General features: G+C 40.7%; 1 protein-coding gene across 3 annotated transcripts in view; it reads right to left on the bottom strand.

The window, feature by feature from the left end:
• PARD3B (par-3 family cell polarity regulator beta) overlaps nucleotides 1-23893 on the bottom strand; it is a 442892-nt gene that overhangs the window by 65748 nt on the left and 353251 nt on the right. For all 3 annotated transcript variants that reach the window (XM_075093709.1, XM_075093710.1, XM_075093711.1), the window contains exon 20: nucleotides 18377-18673. In XM_075093709.1, the coding sequence (XP_074949810.1) occupies nucleotides 18377-18673 (297 nt within the window). The remainder of the gene's footprint in view (nucleotides 1-18376; nucleotides 18674-23893) is intronic.

Genomic DNA, 23893 nt, shown 5'->3' with positions numbered 1-23893 from the left:
CTTGAGAAAGCAAACCACTTTAAAAATAAAAACCAGATATATCAAGTGACATAGCTGCAGCCGGAGAAAGTGAAGCTCCACTCTGAATGCAGGGGAGCCCATCTCTCTCCATCTACCTCAGAAGAACCTAGTTTCCTAACTCAGACAATTAATGATGGATTATGTGAAAACAGCAAATCAGATCATGCTGTTGAGGCACGATATGAACTAAACAGAAGAACAGTTAATCTAAATCTGATGTGGGTGGTTATTATTGCATGTTGCCATTGTTGCTGCTGAGTCCGGCTGTAACATCGGTTTTGGTGGCAACACATAGAAAAACCTGAAAGTACTGTTCCTCATTATAAAATAAGCAGAAATCTCACCCTGGGGAACATGGTTAAAGCTGACAAGTGAATAATACAGGAAAGCTCGGGGGGGAGTGGTTAATGGTAAATGTTCTGAGTCAAGAGTAAGAAAACAGATCTCTTCTTCCATTGCCTCTATTTTGTAACATGAACAAGATGAATAAATAAAAGAACTCATAATCGATGGTGAGGATGTGTGTATACTGTGGCCTCAGATCACTCCTGAAATTCCCTGTTGGGAGGCACTGCACCAGTGGGCAGCACAGGGTAGGATCCCAACTGCAGCTCCTCTAGCACACCCACTGCAGGGGCCTCCTCTGACTATTGAAGGGAGCTGGGTCTGCTCCCCATGGTCAACGATGGTACACGCTAGCAAGGGATAATCACTTATTTGGTACTATTCAAGCAGGGAAACAGGTAGGGGAATGCCACCCATCCACATTCTGCAAATCCAAATGTGTTCTGCTTCTAGCACTAAGTTCCTACTGCAAGTATACAAAACACTGTGCTTACACCAGTTCATGGAAATGAGAGGAGCTGAAACTGACTATTTCCACAAAAGGGTATTTGTATAACTGAAGGGTAACTTTATCAATCCTTGATCTATGAACAGCACATCTCTGGAATTCTGCATTTTTTACTGGTAGGAGGCATATAGCAGTGTCGCATCACATGTGCAGAAGTTACTTAAAAAAAGAAAATCTCAAAATGTTTTGGATTCATACAAGTTAACCCCATTTAACAATGAAATTCAGGACACTAAAACAGTGTTGACATGATAGCATTTTCAAACACAAACACACTCATCCCACAGCAGATCAAGACTATTTCTAGCAGTGTATTTTTTCCCATAGCTTTCCAATATGTTTCTCCTTGAAGGTTTCAAAATAATTAAGCAATTTAGCTTTCCCTATAACTCTTGGACTTTTTCAAACCTGAATTAACTCTTCGATACACAAACATCTTTTTGCCAGTCTGCAAGGAGAAGCTCCTGGCACTGTTCAAATCCTTAATTTTTCTCCCTTTTAAAGATCTTTTCATCTAACTTCCCCCTCCCCCCCAAAGGATGCTTTTTTAGTGTTCTTATTCCTTCTTCTTTCCTTACCTCCTTATTTCCCCACCTCTTCCCTGAGACTCATCTCCAGTTTTTCTTTTTGTTTGTATCTTGCCTGAGCTGTTATGAAACCTAGACCTGTGTACAGAGAAAATCCCCACAGAGCTCAAGGGCTAATGTTTTACCCCTTACTCACCATCCCATACCTGGCTGCAGTCAACAGTAACCAGAATTCATCATCATCAATGGATTTTCAGTGACATGCACTGTATTTGCTCAGATAATGGCCCCATACATTGCCTTTGAAATGAGGGTGTGACCATTACTTAGGGATATTCTCAAGAGCCAGTAATTGGCATTGCTGCAGGACATGTTTGCTTCATGTTTTGAAGGCAGACCTGAAGAAAAGCAAGCTTTGAAGTTTTTTTTGGATGGCACTGTGCTCTCAGAAGGACACACCAATATTAACCTAAGCACATCACCTTTGGATTGGAGCAGGCCATTTGCTAGCTGGTTTGGAGCACAGGGGAGGAACAGGCATAGGCTACCTCTGAAAGGTCAGGCACGCACGAGGCTACAAAACTTTCCAAATTCTGTAGTGAGGGCCAGGCTAAACAACGTAGGCTGAAGTGGCCTCACCCCAGGTTCTGACAGGTATCTTTCTTACCTCCACATAGTTTTGAGATGGCCTTCAAACCTTTCAAGACCACCTCAGGAACACCTGCAGACAAAACAGTGCTGTAACACCCCCATCAGAGATGCAGCTCTCCTTGCAATAGGCTCTGCACAGATGTGTAATAAAAAAGATAGTCCTGTTCCCACACACCGCAGAACAATGGAAACAGTAAAAGCAGGTGGGGGAGCAACAGATAATATGGAATCAATACTGGTCCGCAGAATGCCTGACAGTGATACTTGGTGTTTGAGGAAGGAAGCAAATGTAACATGCCTATACAGGCTGCAAAGACAATTTCAGAGTTTATGAACCTCACTGCTTTTTAAAGTCACTGCATACAGACAGTGTACAATTTTTTTTTTATTTAAAAGAACTAACAATTTGATAGAGCTACTGGACAAATAGGACCAAGCCGTCTTGGTGCCAGGTAACTGTAAAGTGTACAGAATACCTGTGAGAATACAGCCTCCAAAATGACTATTTCCAGTGCAGGATAAACACCCATCCGCTTCTCTAGTCCTCAACTTTATAAGGTTGCCAACTAAGCACAAACGTGGCTCACAGCCTCCATTCCGGGAGCAGGAGAGAGATAGATATGCTGTATCCAGTCCAGCCCTGTACACTTGTCCCACCTGGAGAGAGGAAAGCAAGCTGGCCCACCAAGATTTGCGAGGAGGAGAGATCGCTTCCATCTGCTGTATTTTTTTCTGCAATGGCCAAGGTTTGAAAGCTGGTGGATGTGCATTTTCACTGACTTAAGCACAGTGACCGTAAGAATTTTCCTTCCCTCATTTTTCTCCCTTCAAGTACATACTCCATTAATGCACAAAATTACCCTTTTTTCCCCCCCATCTAATTCACTGCTCCCCATGGGATAGCCATTAAAATTGATTCATGAATACAGGCAAAAGTGGGAACAGAGAACTCCCCTCCCCATCATGTCCCTCTCCAGGAGGGAGTTTGAGACACATTGAACAAAGAACCCTCAAATCTTCTGGCATACAGCTTAGAAATCAGAATGTGATTTCCAGTCTGTATCTCTTGCTTCATTACAGAAGATATGGCCCTTAAAATAGGCAATTGGCTTTGACCATTAATGTCTTAGGCTCTAGCTCTTAGTTTTGTTTTTCTGTAGATGCCACTCTGCAACCAGCAGCTTCCTTCTGTCCAGTCCTGCCCCCAACCCCAGCTGCAGCAGGGAAGATACCTAAAGGATTCAGGCAGCTGGGAAAAATGCAAGACCCTGGCTCTCGGGCCTCATCTGTGTTTCACTCCTGACCACGCATCTGGATTTGACAAAGTCATGCTTATCTGATAGATCAGCAGATAATCTGCTATCTGTGTTGTGGTGCAGAATTAGGTCAGAAGAGTGCTCTGCCAGCTTGTGTTTTGCTGTTTAATCCTGCACAGAGTAGTTGTGGAGACAGCAATAAAGGACAACTCATCGCACTAACCAAATTCTTCACCCCTAATCCCAGTCAATATTCCAACCTTGAGAGAAAAATGAAATACAAATAATACATCACTGCATATTCCAATGGCACAAATCTATGAGAATACAACTGAGGCCAGGAGGCAAATCCACTTTATGAAAATACATCATGTTTGAGGACAAATTGAATGTTATAAAAATAAAGTCTGAAGAATGGTAGTTCTCAACTCTTAAGCTGTCGTCTTCTGCGATGCCATAGCTGGGTCTTCCAGCTGGCCTCACCAGCTGGCCACGCTGGCCACCATCAGAATAGCAGTCTGGAAACAAGTGCCCTACAGCCTTGCCTCAGCATCTTGGCTGGAATAGACTCTGAGGCAGCAGCTCTGTATTCATAGTTCAGAGATATTCCCAGTGCACTTGCTTAAGAATTCCTGAAATTTGTGAAGAGATTAAAGTCAAATTTCTGGTCCCATAGAGGTCAGGGAAAATAACAGAATATTGGTTACTAGCTTTTAAATGTTAATCATCACTATTCACACTAAAACCCCATTACTCTAAAAACAACCCCTCCCCACACCAGGACAGAGTATGAAAATTTGCTTAAAAATAGTATATTAAAAAAGGAATTTTTTCCTAAGCAGTAGGTAAGTTCAGCTGCAGAGGATTCCAGCACCTACATACAATTTTTTTGTTTCATGGAGGCTGTGCAACCATTCCTGCTCTTACATACAACTGTACAAATCAGTGCATTAGTGATGCTTTTGCAAAGAGGGTTTGACAACAATAGAGAGTCCCCAGCCTGCTAAATAAGAAGCGACAACTCCATTTGAAAGCTGTCTCTGGATGTGTTTTATGTGCAGAAATTATCTGTGACAGTTCAGATCAAAATAGAGTTTTCATTTCATGTGGGAGGTAAATGGACAATAGAATAGGTTACTTTAAATGCTGTAGTCTAGTCCAATTACTGTTTCAGACTTTTTTCCTATGGATTTCTTCCATACTCTATGCTCCAAACTTTGGGGTAAAAAAATGTAAAACTCATTTTGTCAATAGCATGATGCAAAGAACAGGTCAAAAGGTAATGAAAGCGGTTAACAAAAACAGTCATGCAGAAGTATGGCAAAAAAGATCAACTTACAGTAATCTGGCTGTGAAACTAATAAGTATAAAACAGAAAAGAAAATATCACTTCATCATTCTTTCAGGGAGAACCAGGCAGGGGAACCAGTTCTGTTTTCCCACCTCAATCAACAGAAATTTTGCCACTTACTTTGATGGAAACAGGTCTTCAATGTTGGTCGTCTTTTTGAGCAGCAGATACAAATCCACATGCTACCATTTGCTTTTCAGATTGTGCAACATAAATTTACCATTTATAGCTTATGTAACTACACCAATGACACAATTTGTACTTTGAAAACATGTCAGATGCAAGACATTGCTTTGGTCTCTGATGCAAGGTTGCGGATTTTCAGGTTTTGCAGAACACCATACCTGCTGATTCTTTCAAATATATGCCCCATTAAGTACCAGGCATGCTATGTCACCAGAAATAATACAGGATACAATATGAAAGCATTAATGATTTCATCTGTTCTGGTATCCTTTTATGTACTGTGGCAACTGCTGCGATCTTATATACAGTGACTATCACATGTTACTACCTACACCTACAGAAATGAAGCATCCACTATCAAATTTATTCCAGTGTTTATCTAAATTCAGATGTGAACTGTCACTTTTCTTCCCAGTAAACACACATTCACATTTGTTACCTGTAAATCTGACCCATTTAAAAAAAACAAGTTTTCTTAAAGGCCTGGAGCCACCGCTGTGTTACTCAAGCACAACCGTGGCTCTCATGTAGAACTGAAGGGAGCTGTGCTGAGTCAGTGCCGTAGCGTCCTAACTATCTTTTTCAAAGTCGACGGGGAAAACCAGTAGTTCACACATTGGTTTTTAGATGCAACCACTAAGTATCATTAGTAGAGAAGCTATGGACCCACGGGTGAGTGATCTCATCCCAAACAAGGGCCCACAAACCTTACATAATCTATTTTGTTTATGCCACATTTTAAACAATGCATATTTTGAATCTTTTCTGAGAAACAGCATTTTTCTTGGCAAAATTCTCAATTTCCACCCACTTGGAAGAGCAGGTGTCTTTGTGTATAATTTCTCAACCCTGGGAATAAAGAAAACATTTAGAAAACATGTTAAAATTGTTTTCTTAAAAGTCAAGGGACATTAATTTAAGGTTCCATGGGCATTACAGAAGAACAGACCTCCACCATAAATGCACTGAGCTAGCAGAAACACTAACTGACACAAAGCATTCAGAAGATATGAGAGCTCAGTATCTCTACTGGCCAAAGACTGAACAGTGGTAATCTTATTTCTTGGAGGCACGTTTTAACACAAAAGAGAAATTAACATCTATCTATGCACTAGGGTCTTGAAAAGAAAAACAACAGAACAATGAAGCTGCTTAGACATCTGCTATATTTGCCATAGCTAATAGTAATGAGATAGTGGGCAGAGTGCAGATTAAAGGTGAAAAGGTATGGAGGAATACTGTTAATCATTTCAGAAGCCACACAGACATGTAAAAAAATACCAGTACTCAGACTAACGAGTCTAGATTTTGGGAGGAATTCTCAAGCAGGTCTCATATTTAGATTGATAATCTATTTGTAGCAGCACTCAAAGAAAGAGAATTAGATTTCTGCCTATTCCATTTTGGAGCCAGAACATGTCACTAAGTGCAAAAGACTTTTCAAGCTCTGTAGCAAAGAGGTCAAAGCATCACCACTGATGCAGACAGTGGTATTTACAGAGAAAAGGAGGAAAAGATCAATCCCTTCCCCCCAGTCCCTTTTACTCTCCCTCTGAAGCAGCTGCTGCTTAAACATTGTCATTGAATACAGAGGCACAAAATAATTGCCTCCTGTTTCTTTTTTTTTTCAAATCAGGGACAGGGACAGCAGAAGACGTTAGAGGAAGAAAACAATACCTTATTCAGGTGAAGGACTGCAGACTGTCTCCTTGTAACTTGTGTACTAACAATCAATAACAATTAGGAACAGGCTTCTTGCTCTGATGCTGTTCCCCAACCTTCCTCCACAACCTCGCACCCCTTCGTTATGCTATGGAAGTATCAGCTGATATGTAGAGCAGGGACTCCAGCCGTGGAAGGCTTCCTCTGTCATTACTCGAGAGCAGGGCAGAAGCAGTCCAGGTCCCCTGGTTAGCAGCACACTCACAGCATACAAGTGCTCAATTAAAGCAGTCCTTTCAGACAATTATTGAGCATTATGGTGTCTCAGGCATAGAAAACAGTTGCCCTCTCCCCGCCTCACTGCAAGACAGACCATGTTTTGAACGTGTTTTCATCCCTCTGAAGGTGCATGGTTACTTACTTTTCAATTACCAGGCCATGTACAACGCTTGCATTAGAAATATGTTCTATGCTTAAATTTACATCCCAGTCTCAAAATAATTGTTTTCCATGCATTTTATGTAAATACCATAATGATGATTTGCAGTTGGTTCCCATTTACAAGGTAATAACCATATCCAGAACTAAGTAGGCATCAAAGCCCAAGGGCAGAAGTGTTTTTAACAGATAACTCCACAGCTGAAGGACATGTTCTAGCTAATACTAGTTGGAGAAGAAATGCCCCCAAGATACTATTATGCTGAAAAATTTATTAAAGATTAAAATTTTAAGTGAATAAAGAATTAAACCATAAATATGGATCAAAACCTGAATGATACGATATTGTTTGAAATGTCGAAACATTAGCTGGCTCTTTCTCATTTCTCCTCACTGCTTCCAAGTCACTGGAGGGAAGGGGCTAACAACCTCCCAGCGTGCAGATTCAACTGTGACACTCCAAAACTGTCACACTGACCTACTGGTACACAAGTAGGAAACCCGAAAGAAACAAGAAGGGGAAAAAAATGAAGAGGACATTTATTGGTCTACAAGTATGTTATATATATTTAGTTTTTAGCACTTTCTAGAAGTATCTCACACTCACTCTTGCATCTTTTTTATTGTGAGTTGTTTTTTGGTTTTCCCCACTTCAGTTTGGTGGAATGAAAAAACGAAGGCACCTACCTGTTTTGCAGGCAACTGAAGAGTATAAAATCTTTCATGCAATCACTCTCCACTGCTTTCTAAAAATGGCCTCCAGACATCCAAGGACAAGTTAGTGACAAAAAAAAAGATAACTAGTATGGTTTTCTGAAGCAACATCATTTTCTCATGTCCCTCTGTCCTAATGAAAGGCCTCACTTTCCCTCAGACGCAGGCCACAATGTAGTTTAAGACAAGTTATTTATTTTGTTTTCCACGGCAGTCTAACAAAATAGTCACAATTCTCTTAGACGATCCCAAGATCAATACAGATACCTTGATCAATGTCAACAAATGCTCTGCTGCTGCATGGCCTGCCAGAGAAACTGCTCCTTAGCCACAGTACATGTTGACTCCACATGGTGCCAGGTCTTGTTTTGGGGATGTAAGGACAATCACAGAGGTTCAGAGTATACACCAACTTAACTGCATCAGGAGACTCCAGCTGATGAAACAATAAACTATTTCTTGGCTTACTACGACCCCTTGGATTACTGTCTGTGCCAGTGGATTTGTGATCATGGATTGACAAATAGCATGTTTTAGAGTTTGTCATCGACTGCAAGCTCTGCACAGCTGTCAGACAATAATCACAATTATTCTCTTTTTATTCAGCATCCTGTTGCCTATTAAGCCATTTCTATCACATCTCATCAGTCCTCCCAATATTTTTGCTAGCACAATATCGAGTGATTTTCAGCTTTTCAAACAACATCAATTTTTACAGTTTTCTACTAACTGAAAGATCTTGTTCGTGCTTGTGCCTATGCTTGCTGTCAGCAATGCTGCTTACTAAGTGTTTGGGTAACCTTTCACCACTGGCATCTTGACACAAGCAGGGAGCAAGGTCCTGGACTTTTTTTAGGAGCAGTCATTTTATCCTGCTATTAGATGCTTGAACCCTCCATGAGGAGGTTCCCATCAACTCATTCGGAGGTCAGATCTCTGGCCCGGTTAGAGATATTATATCTTATTATGTTGAGAGCTAAGTCACTCAGTCGAACAGAAAAATGAAGATTAGCAGAAAAATCTTAAAGATCTGCCAGCGTAAACCCCAGGTAAGCTGGGACTGCAGAAAAATCAGCGTGCAAACTATCTTCTGAGAATATGGCAAGAATTCCCTACGTCTTATGGATGCGTTTCCACAGTAAGGTTTCCACTACCCAGTTAAGCTGCATGAGCGGCATACCGATCTAAGCACTTTGCCTGGACATGGGCAGTCATGCTGGAAAACCCTACCAGAGTTACTGCATTGTTCCTGGCAGGAGTGTAACCTGGCAATGCTGGTAGGTCTGAGGTGTGCCCCATGGCTCCCTGTGCTGCAGTCATCTCAATTGGTGTAAGAGGTTTTCCTGGTGAACTGAAAAAAACAATCGCCTGCTTACTTTGAGAACATATGAGAAACTGGGATGTTGCTTGAAAGCTCCCAGGACTCAGTTATGCTCCTCACTGCTTAATGAGGAGGGGAGCTGAGGATCGCTTTACCTGTAGCTCTGAGGAACCTGTTAGGACAGGTCCCACTGACCTTGGATAACTTCAAACAGAAGTGAAGATACTGTGAAAACTTTTTTCATGGCTCCAGTCAGTCTGTGTCCATTCTTCCTGTCACATCTAAGAGTTACTTCTCCATCCTTATTAGACAGATATCACCGCTGTCTTAACTGGAACTACTCAGCATTTTGGAGCAGTCCGGTGATGGCCCTTTTTTTCCTCTCCTCCAAACTTAACCCATTTTGCATTGTTTTAAGATTTCTGGGAAAGGATTCTTTGCCCCCCCACTAAACTTTGACGGCTTTTTCAAAATAGTTTGACCAGAAGCCACTAATTTATCTCAGCAAAGTGAAAAGTCAGGACAGAGCTTGCAGTGAGCTCATGTCATCACCTAGAGTCTGAACATACGGGTGCTCATACACATGAGCTGGACTATGCTCCTCAACGTCCAACCTCTTCCACCTCCAAAAGACAGACGTATGTACAGACTTAAAAGCCTAGCACAACAAAAACCCACACCCTCATCTACTGGTCAGTTTTATTAAGCCAAGATTATCTTTACAACGAAAGGAAGAAGAATCCCCTTCTACCATTTAACTAGTAGCAGCTAAGAAAAAAATTAGGAGTTTTGGACAGAGTGTGAGCTCCCTGAGGCCAGCAATGTAGATTCACCTTACATTGGGCTACACAGCAAAGCTTACACAAGGCCAAGTCACCAGGCCTTTCTCTGGAACTACTTGCATATCCAGAAGCTAGATGGTGGTAAGGCAAAATGACTGTGTTGGGAAGCTGGGGGAAAGCCAGCAGATAGTTAACAAGAAGATCAAGAACTGGGAAAACAAAAGAAAATCAGTTTCTTGGCAAAGGACTAGCTGGAAGGACAAGCCTCTCAACTGTGAGCAGCATAATGACCTGTTTGTTTCTCTTTGATCAGGAAAATGGGCCTTGGTTAATATTCACCATTTAACCAGAATTGCAGTACAGAATAAACCTGACTGAAAACATACCTTTTTTTTTTTTTTTTCTTCCTTAGCGAGAGCAACTCTGCAAGACTAAAGAGACTCAATTTGATAGAAAACAACCTGGAGCAATGAAAAGCTGGGCATTTTGAAAATCCTAAAGTGTTGAGAACAGACTACTGGAGAGTAGTGGGAAAATAGAACCACATCAGATTTAACCATGTCCCTTACACTTTCATTAAAATAAGATTTAGCAATTTTATTTAAGATTACCATATTCTCAGAGGAAATGTATTTCTCTGTACTGCTACCAGACAAGTATTAATTAGGGAAAAGAAAACACAGTATGCAATGCTAGATTCATTCATCCATCCATCCATCCATCCACCCATACTGCATATCCAGTAAGGTAGATTTCCTTGTTCAAGAAAAATATACTAGCTACGTTGTTTGCCTGCTGAATGGAAATACCACATGCTATTAGGGTTTGCACTTAAGTATGGAAGTGACTGGCTGTGCTGGTTTTGGCTGGGGTAAAGTTAATTTTCCTCATAGTAGCTAGTACAAGGCTATGTTTTGGATTTGTGCTGAAAACAGTGTTGATAGCACAGGGGTGTTTTAGTCACTGCTGAGCAGGGCTTACATAGAGGCAAGGCCTTTTCTGCTTCTCACCCCACCCCACCAGCGAGTGGCTGGGGGTGCACAAGGAGTTGGGAGGGGGCACAACCAGGACAGCTGACCCCAACTGACCAAAGGGATATTCCACACCATATGACATCATATTCAGCATATAAAGCTGGTGGAAGAAGGAAGAAGTGGGGGACCCTCAGTGTTACAGTGTTTGTCTTCCCAAGTAAGCATTAAGTATGATGAAGCCCTGCTTTCCTGGAGATGGCTGAACACCTGCCTGCCAACGGGAAGGAGTGAATGAATTTCTCATTGTACTTTGCTTGTGCGTGTGTGTGGCTTTTCTTTTACCTATTAAACTGTCTTTATCTTAACCCCTGAGTTTTCTCACTTTTACTATTCTGATTCTCTCCCCCATCCCACCGGGGAGGAGAGAACAAGTGAACAGCTGTGTGGTGCTTAGTTGATAGCTGGGGTTAAACCACAACACTGGCCTATACACAAGATTTTAACAGCTTCTCTTTTGAAAAACTCTGTTTAATTAATCTTCAGCCATTAACCATTCCTTTAAAATGCTACTGCTGAAATCTTAATTTTGCACATTATCAGCTGGTTCACAAATAGCTATAAGCAGAAGTGTAGTGATCTTCGTCTTTCTTTCTTGGAACTTACCAGCCTTATAGTCAGTTGTGGCTTCTTAATTAACCGCACACACATATTAGCTTTTAAAATTAAATGATGTTTTGTTAAAAAAATATTGTGCAGAGGAAAGTTAACACATACACACATCATTCTGCTGCTCATTAAAGGAGCAAGTATGAGCTTTTGGTCAAACAACATCCTGCTTAAGACAGAACTTAGAGTCTCTTGCTCACACTAGGAAATACACTATGGCAGGAACATACACAAGGCCATATGATTTCATTCCAGCTGCATGGACAATCTCATTTTGTCTTTATTTATACATTTAAGAGGCTAACAACACCATCTGCATTTCACTCTGTATCCTCTGGTATGGTCTCATCTTCCAGTAACAGACCTGCACTTTCTCCAGGGATTTATCTTTTGCATTTGCATCCAAATGACTGAAAGAATGGGACATTACCAATAAATAGGCAGAATTAATGTAAAATAATTCCATGCAATAATATATCACATAAGAAAAGACAAGGCTGGAGGGGTGGAAAAAACCCCAACCTGAATGCATATGAATGTTTAACACAGCTGCCAAAACTCAGGCTCACCAGCATCTGCAGCAGGACAGTCACAAGAGAGTTGTGGGAGTGCAGTATATAAAATTTTACACATCTGTCAATAAGTGAGGTGATCCAAATGCAAACCGTAGCAGGCAGGACATACGCAGGCAGATTTGTGACTATTCCTGACAGAATTTATTTCTGCTGAAGAATGCATGGCCTTGAACAAGCATGCATGCACAGCACCAGCAGCTCCGCTCTGGTTAAAGATGACAACTTCCTTCTGTTTTGATACACTCTAAAATGCTCAGGGTCACCTGAGTTCCATGAAATCTGGGGTTTCCATAAGAAGTGAATGATAGGGCTAGGGTCCCAAAGTTGGAAGGATCTAGATGAGGGGTTCCTGGGAAATGGAACTTTGAACTCTATCTGTAAAGTAGTTTATCTTGAATGCTACCAGTAGTTTGTGGTTTGGTTTTTTTTTTTTCCCATATGGGTAGGAAATAAAACCAAGGCTCATTTAAACATGTACCAGGAGGTCCAGGTACTCAACATTTTCCCTGTTTAGCATAGTGAGTATGCAGTACCCATTTGTCCTTTCTGAGGAAGAAAATTGCAAATAGCATCAGGAGCAAAAAACACAGTGCAAGTGTAACTCTAGTGGCACAACCTACAGTCCTGCGGAACTGGTGGCCAAAGGGGTTTCTGGACTGCCCTCCTCCCACGAGCAGCACACCTTTCCTGAGAGCCCCAGGAACCACTGAACCACTGCTGTGCTTGCCAATGCCAGTTTGAATTTAACTGCTGTCAGAAATCTGTCAGCCAGGAAGGACAGTAAGCTGCCAGACATTAAGTTTCTGGTTTTAACATTATGGGGAACAGTGGCTGGATCGCAGCCAAAGGTTCAGAAGACCCCGCATTATGTTTCAGAAAAAAATAAATTCCAGAGGTAAAGGAGTCAGAGGACAGTCTCAGGAGGCATAGGTTAGTAAAGGACAGGGAAACAGCACAGGTGATTTTAGGACACCAAGCAGAGAAGGCTATGCAGTAAGAGAGAGCACATGGCTTGCTCATACTTGTCCTGCTTTGTAAATCAAAATATTTAAATGCATGACCATAATCCTCTTTCCAGTGTAACACAAGATACAGTGGCAAAGCACATGTAGCTATTACACAGCCTCATTCAATTTCTACCTTGCCTCTACACTATCCATCTTAAAGAATAACCATTCCTGTGTAAAGGACCATCCACTCCTAGAGCAGTGCATTTTTTTTTTTTGCTAATCAGTGACAAAACATGTTGTAGATGGATGCACAGTGAGCAATGCCAACCATACTTTGTACTGAGAACAAGAAAACTTCACTTTCTGACTGACTAGAAATTTAAGGCTCAGTAACATGCCTGGGCAACCATAACTTGCCCTTTTTGAACAAAGCCTTTTCTGTGCAGCTCTGGATTCCTACGGCCTTGCATTGAGCAGGACAGAAGTGACCCATACCTGCCCAAAAGACAAGCATTTAGCCTGTTTTTTTAGTAAAGAATGCTCCCTTTGCTGCATTTCAAAACTCGAGACCCTTTATGCTCTCCTCTCAGACTTACACATAGCTTATATTTGCCATTTGGTTTCTCAGGACATGCATATCAATTTTTTTCCTGCAATCCATTCCAGGGAGAGGCAGACTGCTCAGTGTCTTGCCCCTCTCTTTCATGACCCTGGCCAGCTCTGAGGGTGGGACACAAGAGGCAGAGTTAGGGTTGTGCAGAGGTATGGGGTTCATTTCCCCATTTTCAACTTTGTGTGCTGTTAGATTGAATGTTCTGGAGGAGTGCAAGTTTCCATAAGGAAACTTTCACCCTAAAATAAGGAAGATCCATTTTTCAATTAATTAATTAACTTTGTTGAGTATAAGACCTTGCACAGTGGGACCCAACATAGCACCTCCAAAAATAGAAAGCTGGATGAGATTGGGGCTTTGGACTCTACTCCTATGTAATGTAACAGTGTTGGGTTTTTTATTAGTATTTTTTTTAAATCTGCAACAAGATACAGCTCTGAATCTATTTTCACTAAACAAAGGAAAACTGTATTCATTTTTGTCAGACCAGCACTTTGAAACTCCCCAAGATAAGACACATAAATAAATGAAGAATTATACTTGGCAATGAATTTGGCATCAGACTTTAAATGTTTCATAGTTCTGGGCTGAGGAAATAAGTCAAGCAAAGTCTCTAGAACCTTTCCGGAGGTGTACTCAGCATGTTTGGATATACTTGACAGCACCATGTTCAAGGGAGGAAAAAAGAGGAAATTGCTTATTTGAAATGTGAGAAAGGGTTGCACCATGTGACGTGTCTGACATTTAAGTGATAATAGTGTCGTGCATATGCTCTTTTGGCTTTGGTCTGACACCTAGGCTCTGCCATGGTGCAACTTAGCACTGTCATGGTACAGTCTTGATGACTAAACTCAGAGAGATGTGACTTACTACTTGTTTCAGGAACATATGGCCCACAGATCACCCAGCCTCTGCCACAAGCTGAAGAAAAGTACAGCATCTCAGGCAAAGACCCTGCAAGTTCCCCAGCTGCACAAGGTGGCTGTGCAGGCTGCACCATCCTTTGGGATGCCATTTGCATTACAGAAAATTGTGGCTAATTAGAAGTAAACATAAAAATGCTGGATTTACAAAGAAATGTGTGATTTTGCCAGCTAATTTTTTTTTCACTCGCTTTAACTTAACATTCACAAATACACTGATCATGCTAATGCTTTCGCTATATTCATTAATAAGGACAATTTACATTTATATAGCACCTCTCTCTGTTAAGAATCCCAAAGCTTTCAGCAAAATATACACAAAAAATTACATCTATTTCACGGAATATAGTCATCATCGGAATGAAAATCAACAATTGTGCAGTGCAGGAGAACGTTACACAACAGTTGCAAATAAGACACAAAGCAAACCCCCGAAGAACCCAAAGCAAAAAACCCCTGAGATGCCAGATGCAAGTGTAGGTAAAGGGGACGTTAGTATCCAAACAGCAATGTGAAGCAGGTCTGTGTGTGCCCTGAGGAGCAGTGCTTGAAGGCAGCAAACATACTTCATAATGATTAAAGCAACAGACTTCATACGTGTGCAGCCTATTGCTTGATGGATTCTGGTGATGAGAAAAAGGAAGTGAACGCAAATTGTGAACAGCACTTATCTGACCACTAAGCTTCTTACTTTACAAAATGGCCTCCAAATTTTAAAAGGCATTAATTATGTTAATACATTCTTCTGCAAAAATAAAATAAATAAAAAAACCCATCTTGTTTCAAATGATGAATTTTAACTCCACATAACTGGAATTCCCAGACCAAAATGAAATAATCTAATCTCTCTGTGTTCAAATCCCCTTTCTACCCCAAAACCCATTTGCTTTAGTCACTGATCAAGTCTCCACACATTGTATTACAAGTTGAGAGTCAGAGGAGGGAGAAAAAGCCATCCATCTAAAGTAAAATTAATAGCAAAACTTTGAGAGAGAGCATGCATGCATTAGCAAGACCAAAGCATGAGCTATGACATGACAAACGTGTTGATAAATGTTCAGCCCTGCAAACACAAAATAATTTTGGTTTGGCTAATAAGCATCCATTCTAGCCCCTTCCAACCATTTTGAGGCAGACAAGGTAGTTTTCATACTTGACCCTTGAAAGCAGTTTTGTTTTTGTAATTAACATGTTATCCAGGGATTTTTCTTTCCACACCTCTTTCTCCTTTCAATACTCTCCCTCTAGCATAGAAAGATTTCCTTGCCTGAAGTTGCTGCTATATTCAACAACCGCTGGCTCAGACCTCACGACCCACTGCATAAATTCACGTAAAATTATTCACGTTTGCCACATTTCTGCTGGTGAATAACAACCACCTTTTTGTTTCTGAGACAACGGAAAGAAAGATTTAAAAAAAGAACAAAGGCAGCCTAATAAGAATCCCACATTTCCTTTTTTTTTCCTAATCTGGTTAAACAGCCTCTACAAGCCTGAGAAAGTCAACAAAGCAAAGTTGTTGTGGACTATTTGTCTTTCAGTACAGAATCAACACAGATGGAACAGCCTCTCAGCATGACTTCTGATCATGGGCTCAGATATGAGGTAACTTGTCTTGCCTGTTGGATGTTTTGGTTTTAGTTTTTCACTTGTTATCATGCTATTGTGCAATTACAGCTAAATCCACGCTAAAATCCAGGATCCTAACACTGAATCCAAACCTGGTTGGGACTTCAATCTTGTCCACATAGCAAGTCAAGAATTCACGCAGTGTAGTTACAACCACAATGCAAGCAATCAAATAAAAGAGACCAGAGGGAAAGACTTGAGCATTTCTTTTTGCTGCATAGAAAAACAATGAATGTATAGACCACACTTCAAAACTGACAACATTTTTAAAATGTAAAGTTACAAAGTCCTTTTAAAACTGAAATTACGAAGAAACCTTTATGACAATCATAGAATCATTAAGGTTGGAAAAGACCTCTAAGATCATAAAGCCCAACTGTCAACCCAACACCACCATGACTCCTAAACTATGTCCCGAAGTGCCCACATCTACACATTTTTTCAACACCTCCAGAGATGGTGGATCCACCACCTCTCTGGGCAGCCTGTTCCAATGCCTGACTGCTCTTTCAGTAAGGAAATTTTTCCTAATATCCAATCTAAACCTCCCCTGGTGCAACTTGAAGCCATTTCCTCTCATCCTATAGGTAGGTAGTTGGGAAAAGAGACTGACACCCACCTCACTACCACCTCCTTTCAGGTAGTTGTACAGAATGATAAGGTCTCCCCTCAGCCTCCTCCAGACTAAACAGCCACAGTTCACTCACAGCCTCTTCTCATAAGACTTGTTTTCCACACCCTTCACCAGTTTTGTGGCCTTCTCTGGACAGCTCCAGCAATGTAATGCCCTTCTTGTAAACAATGCCAATTGCAAAATGGTTCAATATCTTACTCCAATTGAGTTAGATCTGTATACATTTATATTTGAAAAACACATGAACCTCAATTTAGACTCCCTCCCACTGGGAATTCTCAGATCTTCATTTACTGAATTAGCATAAACTCAGTTTCTGATCCCTTTGCTATATACAAACATTCGTGTGACTTCAGTGACAATGGTCTCAAGACTCTTCTAGTAAAGCAAAACCTGCTAGATGTCAAAAAGCTGTGATCACTACCTCTTATTTCACCGTCTTCACCCTTATGCAGTAGGGGAAGAGTTAATAATATAGAAGAAAAGAAATTAGCAATGTTGTTATGTTTGGAAAGATCTCTACCATGCTGTATTTAGGTGAAAAAGAGAGATACTTGGCCCATTCCCTGCTACAAACTTAGATTTATGTCAGAAGTGTTTTATTACTATTTATAACAATGACTCAGTAGACTTTTTTAAAGTACAATGATGCCACAAACTGAAAACACTTCTATATCTGTGCTCACATATTTCTCCAAAATTAACAAGTGTGGTATCACATAGCACAGGCTGAGGCTATGGGGAGACACTACGGATTTTAATATGAACTCAAAGCATGAACAATTCCTCAAGTCCCCCATGTCTTACTTTGTCAGCTCTTCTTTTCACATAGATTTGTGTATCTTCCCTACACACTCATACATTGGTTTGAAAAACCCAACATCAATATATTAACGCCATGGTAGTAAGGGAGCCTTATGTTCTTTTAGTCCCAAATTCCAGCAGCAACCACTTTTAAAATGGGTATGCCATCAACTCAAAGGAATTTCTGTTTTCTTTTTAACCCAGGAAAAAAACTTGACCATCTTTCTTTAATGCTATAAACCTGGAAGCTTGACAGTAAGGATTAAAAATTGCTCTTTCCTTCCCGCTTGGTTATTGGAAAGGCTGTGAAAGGCAATCAGTCTTCTGAAGCCACACTTCATAGTCTGCATAAAAATGCCATGATTCCCAGTCCTCTCCCCAACATAATTGAAAGTGCGTAATATCACACAGCTGGGGAAAACTAAACCATAAACATATGCAATATATCATGCTATCATACAAAACCTGTTACTAATAGGCACTTGATGATCAGCAGGATCGAAAGGGATCTGAAAACAGAGATTGTTTTTGCTGCAGGGTAAGAACTTTTCCCGATTGAAAGAGGGAAAAACACTCTCTCAGCAGTGCAGGAATTGGACTGGAGTCAGTTCATTCATTCTGTTTGTGAAATATAGACTTTTCTTTAATGATTTCTGTTTGACTGCTGCCTTGCTCAGATGCTTTGGGAGTACTGCTGCAGCAAATCATGTTTTTGGTTAAGATGAAATCCATGGCTTTCTAGTCAGTAAATACACAGGTTTGGGGCATCTGAGCAGCCCCCGCCTAGCCCCAGGTTCCCTCCCCACCAAGGCAGCATTGTTCGTTAATGCCAGGTGGCAATATTACCTGTCACCAGGAGTCTGTGGGTAGTGCTGCTTGTTTATTTTTGCATACAGTCCTTCCAAGTGCTCCCTCTCCATTGGTGCTGAAGGAGAATCACGTGGATATACAAAGGCCTCTGCTACTGCTGGTGATGATGGTCTGTAGGTGCTTGCTGTTGGATAAGCCTCTCGGAAGTGGTTTACTCTGGCATAATTTGGATCCATCTCATCATCATCAATGTCAGGTCCTCCAGGACCAGTAGAGTAATCGCTCAGGCCTCTCAGTTGCTTTTGCCGTAACTCCTGATGCTTTGTACCAATCCTAACAATGAAAAAGAAAGAACAAATATACAGTTGGATCTGCTTCAACAGCAACCACAGGCACTGATTCATCACACAAATATGGAGCACCAACCCCAAATCCAACTATTTAGAATTTCCAGTACACTGTGAAACCAGTGCCAGATAAAACAAAATGGTGCATGCAGCAAGTTTGTTCTTTATCCCTGGCAATCACCTTTGTAACTGAGGTTGGCCATCATTCCGATTAAAAAAATTAATGCTGAATATGTTGTGGCTTTTCACAAGTGTGTTTGTGCGTGTGTATGCATGAACACATACAGTTTTAATGCTACACCTACTCTCTACTTTGCAGTTAAAGTATCTAACCCAATCCTGAAACTTTTTATCTAAATTAGCTAGTGAAATTGTTACTGCCCCTTAGTCACTTGACCCACCCAGATTCTCCTAAATACATTAACTTGTGAAAAGTTGATTAAATGTGAACATAAATGGAAAGATGGCACAGTTGTCTCAAATCAAAGGACCAGAGTTAATGTGCTGAAGATTTAAATTTTTTTTATTTTATTTTGGCTACATAAATGTGGAAATCATGCCTTATTATACAGAGGATGGGGGTAAAGTAAAACAGCAAAGAAATTAATAGAAACCTGACAGAGATGAATTGGTACATATAAGTGAATTAAAGACTATTACTGGCAATACTCCACTGTGATAAAGCCTTAAGTGGTATTACAAAATGCTGCTGCTAATCAGGGCCATTGTGTAATCTCTTTGGAGTAGTAAAATATATTCAGGTACATTTCAAACTCAGCTGATATTCAGTGATTCAACATTCATGCTGGAGAAAAAAAAACTATAGCAAGGCTCTGTGAGCATGCAACTTCTGTTAACTGCTCAGCTACTCTTCAACACAGTGTAATTAAATGCAGTGAGATGGATCTGGCAGAATGCTGACCACAGTACGTAATAAATACCATTTCCAGAAAATAACAGAGCATGGAGGTAAAAACAAAGAATGGAAGGCAGATACAGAGATGCAGTGCCTGACAGAAGTAGCCAACATTTGCTGTTGTCTGTATCTGAAGTACAGCAGCAGTGTAGAAAGAATGGTATAATTTGTACCATAGAAGAATAAGTAAAAAGGGTCTAGGAGACCTGGTTACCCCACTAAAGCATAATGGCCTCATGTCTCTGCATAGTGAAAAATGAAGATGTTCTGGAGAAAGTCTTTAAAAGGCATGGAGAAAGTGGTTCCCTAAAGAAACAGATGAGTGCATTGGGAGCTTCCAGTCTGACAGACAGGAGCTGTTAAGTACAGAATGGGATTCATACAATTTATTTTGCTTCATTAGAATTGTATAATCAAAGTAAATGGTAATACTTTTCAAATAATTTATAGCTAAAAAGGTTCACAAATAATTCTAACGAGAACAGCATGCCTTTCTACATATATACTTGTGTACATTAATGTGTATCGTGCATGCTTTCCAGTTATACCTCTCCACTAAATGTAGTACGACATATCTAGAGGTGATGCTAGTTTTTAACACTTGAAAAGTAGTCATACTTTACAATGGGATGAGCCTGCATATGATACAGTCCTTGACAGTTGTGGGGTGTCCACTCTGCCTTCCCTCAGTGAAGCAGATGACCCTTCTCCTCTCTAGTACTCGAGTACTGTGTGCGGTTTTGGGTGCCTCAACATAAGGAGGACATGACACTATTAGAGTGTGTCCAGAGGAAGGCGACCATGATGGTGAAAGGCCCGAGGGCACGACTTATGAGGAGTGTCTGAGGTCACTTGCTTTCTTCAGCTTGGAGAAGGGTGAGGGGTGACCTCATTGCCATCTACAACTTCCTCAAGGGGGGCAGTGGAGGGGGAGGTGCAGATCTCCTCTCTATGGTAACCACCCTCAGGACATGAGGAACGAAGCTGTGCCAGTGTAAGTTCATATTGGACATTAGGAAAAAGTTCTTCACTGAGAGGGTGGTTGGTCACTGGAGGAGGCTCCCCAGGGAAATGGTCACAGCACCAGGTCTGAGAGTTCAAGGAGCATCTGAACGATGCTGTTAGTCATATGATTTAGTTTTAGGTAGTCCTGCAAGGAGCAGGGAGTTGGACTTGATGATCCTTATGGGTCCCTCCCAACTTGAGGTATTATATGACTCTATGAAAAAATTTTAATATAAAGACCATGTGAGAGTATAATTATTTTCTTAACACACCATTTCTGCTTTTTCTCAACTTCCTGATCACAGCCCACTTAGCTCATTTTCTTTAATTTTTCTTCAGACATCACTAAAAATACTCACAAAACGTTAATGTAATCTACTACAGTAGCTCTTAGAGATGAAAGGATGATAAGAAGAAATAAGCTACAATCCATCTATATCCTTAACACCTCTCAGGTTTCTACACTGAGGCTTCCTAAGAATTCCTAAGAATTTCTCCTTTTTTCTTCCTGGAGCTTATTTCCCTGTACAGTCACCTCCTCTTCCTGTAATCTTCACTCCACTTCTCTTTTGCTTCAGGTTTTCATGCCACACACACACCCTATTTTGAATCAAATGGTGGCCCAGGTCACGATTGGTGCTATGCTCAAATGCAACCTCACCCAGGGTAAGGCAGTGTCTTGAAGAAGTCACAGACTTTTAATTGAGCCTTTGATTCTGCACAGTTCTGACTCTATCCACAAGGAAAATTTTATTGGACAATCCTATGGAAGGCATAGCCTGCTGTCAATAGATGATCAATTCAGTTAGTAAGGCACAAATTTTCTCATTTTACTGCTAAATGCACTGGCCTAGCTTGCTGATGGCTTCCTGGGACAGTGAGAGTTTAATAGCATTTGTGGAATGATGGGACATACAACTTATTCTTTGTAAAACTAATGGTGACACTGGTAACATCATGCTTTTATTTATAAAGCAATGGACAATGGCATGGGGAGAAAGTCAACACTGAGGAGCTGTATATGAAAACAGAAACTAAAAAGCAGTGATCAGCTTACATTTCTATCTAAACCACAAACATTGCTCTGAAATGACTAATAATTAGAGAGCAGCTGAAAGTGTGCACAGCCTTTACCCTCCAAGGGTTTGTGAATAAAGATAAAAGAGAGACTGCAGCAGGGAGTGGTGGAGGTAGCCATTCTACCTGTGTCTGTGAGTGAAACACTGCATGTATCGTTCACATAAAGGGATTTGGGGCAAAGTTATCACTTGGCCCATTCACGTAAAAAACCAGTCTTTTCAGTTAGCTCGTCATCCTACAAGGACAAGGATGGAATTCCATTGCAAATAAGGCCTCAGACATAAACAAAGCAGGGAGGGAGACCTACACTGCTGATTTCCATCTTTTATACATTCAGGGACTTCAAGACAAAGTCTCCCTCTTGCCGAAGGATTAATATTTTACATGTCCCACATAGGATTATGCCAGAAATGTAAAAATGAAGGCACTATCTTTTTTTTTTTTTTAAAAATCATCACACAACTATTAGCTCCTGCACCCAATAACTCTGTCAGTTTGGCAGTAGTACTTGCCTCCACAATTTATCCTGCTGCTCTTCTACTAAAATGTATAAAGCGCTTTGAGATTGTTGCCATTTTCCAGATTAACTCTGAAAAAGCACTGAATCTTCTTAAAAACCCAGGAAACTGTCGAGGGCTCTGCCTTCAATTAGTGACTAAAAAAGCCTCAACAAAGACTTCAGTGCAGGAATATATCATACGAGGTACAAGTTTCATGGCAAACATGCAGGTCTATGTGGGATGATACAGGCCGAAAAATGGGAGGACGCTGCATTTCAGGGAATGGTCTTACCACATGCCAGTGCAGAAGGCATGCCACACAGTCCCAAGAAGAGTTTCTCAGAAAATGATGAGCCATAATGTTCTTTGGACCAATACATTGCTGGTCCCCTAAGTATTTAAGACCTATTCAAAAGCAAGAGTAGTACAGCACAGCAGCATCATGTGAATCTTGCTTTCATGTCTGACAGTGAAAGTAATTTGTCCTGCTATCAATACTGGTATATTCTGCACAACAAAAGCTGGAATTAGGTCACCACAATTTTCTTTTGTTCCTGTGAATAAGCCTAGCTTCTTCAACTTCTCCTTCTGAATGCAACCTTCAGTTGCTGTCACTATTATAAGTCGAACCTGCTCAAGAACAATTACTTCTGTTCTATATGATATTGACCAGTCAATACCAGGTTATGTGAAATTCTTAATGATCAATGTTTAATCTTTTCAGTATGGCTATTATAATTGCATTAATATTTCTCGTTTCCTTTTTACTCTTCCACACAAATCTATGAAATTTGCTCAGTGATCTCTTTTTCATTTCAATCCAAATGTTCAAATATAGGGAAGCAAACTGTGAGATGGCTGTTTTTTCTTTCTTTCTATTTACCTGTCCCTCCATACCTTCTCTTATGTTTTTCACCTTTGAAGTTTCTTCATATTTTTGTGAAGTTCTAAATATCTTAGCTGTATTTCTGCATCATGTTTTCACCCAGTTTTAAAGCAATCTTTTCTATAGCACATCCCAGTAGGTGGTGCAGAGTTCTTTACTGAGGTATAAAAAAATGAATGTGCTATTCCTTCCATCACTCCTATAACACTCTGCCAACCCTGCTAAACAGGCTAGTTCTGCTATATCCCATGCTAGTTGTTTACCGTTTCTGCACCTCCCTCTACATTTCTCCCTATCTGAAACAGTATTATCTTTGCTCCCTGTCACAAAAAAAAAGTCTTCCAAATCAACACAACTATCATAGCAATGAACGGACAGTTATTATGAACAATTACTACAAGAGAGCCCCAAATGTGCAGCACAGGATGGGTCTGGTTAAACAACTGGCACAAATTTGTGACAAAAGATAAAATATCACTCAGCACCATGATGAAACCAAAGATGAAGAGAGGCACAGGTCACCATCTGAACAATTTAGTGTAGCACTAAAGTTTCTACAAACTTCCTGATGAGGGAAAGGGAAAAGAAAAACTCACAGAGAATGAAGGGAAGTTAGATACATTTCCTTTTGGGTATCCCATATCAATCCTGCTTGCTCTCTTCCGCCACCTGAACACCATGCTCTCCAGTTAAATCACTGCATGACAACTACATCTACTTCCTTTAGCTGTGTATCTGTAAAAACACAACCTTTGCACACAAGCAGCCAGAGGACAGGCAACAGAACTGCCATACCAAGCTATCCAAACATGTATCCTA

This window comes from Phalacrocorax aristotelis, chromosome 5, assembly GCF_949628215.1.
Source record: "Phalacrocorax aristotelis chromosome 5, bGulAri2.1, whole genome shotgun sequence".
NCBI classification, from domain to species: Eukaryota; Metazoa; Chordata; class Aves; order Suliformes; family Phalacrocoracidae; genus Phalacrocorax; species Phalacrocorax aristotelis.
This window is presented reverse-complemented; position numbering and strand designations above follow the sequence as displayed.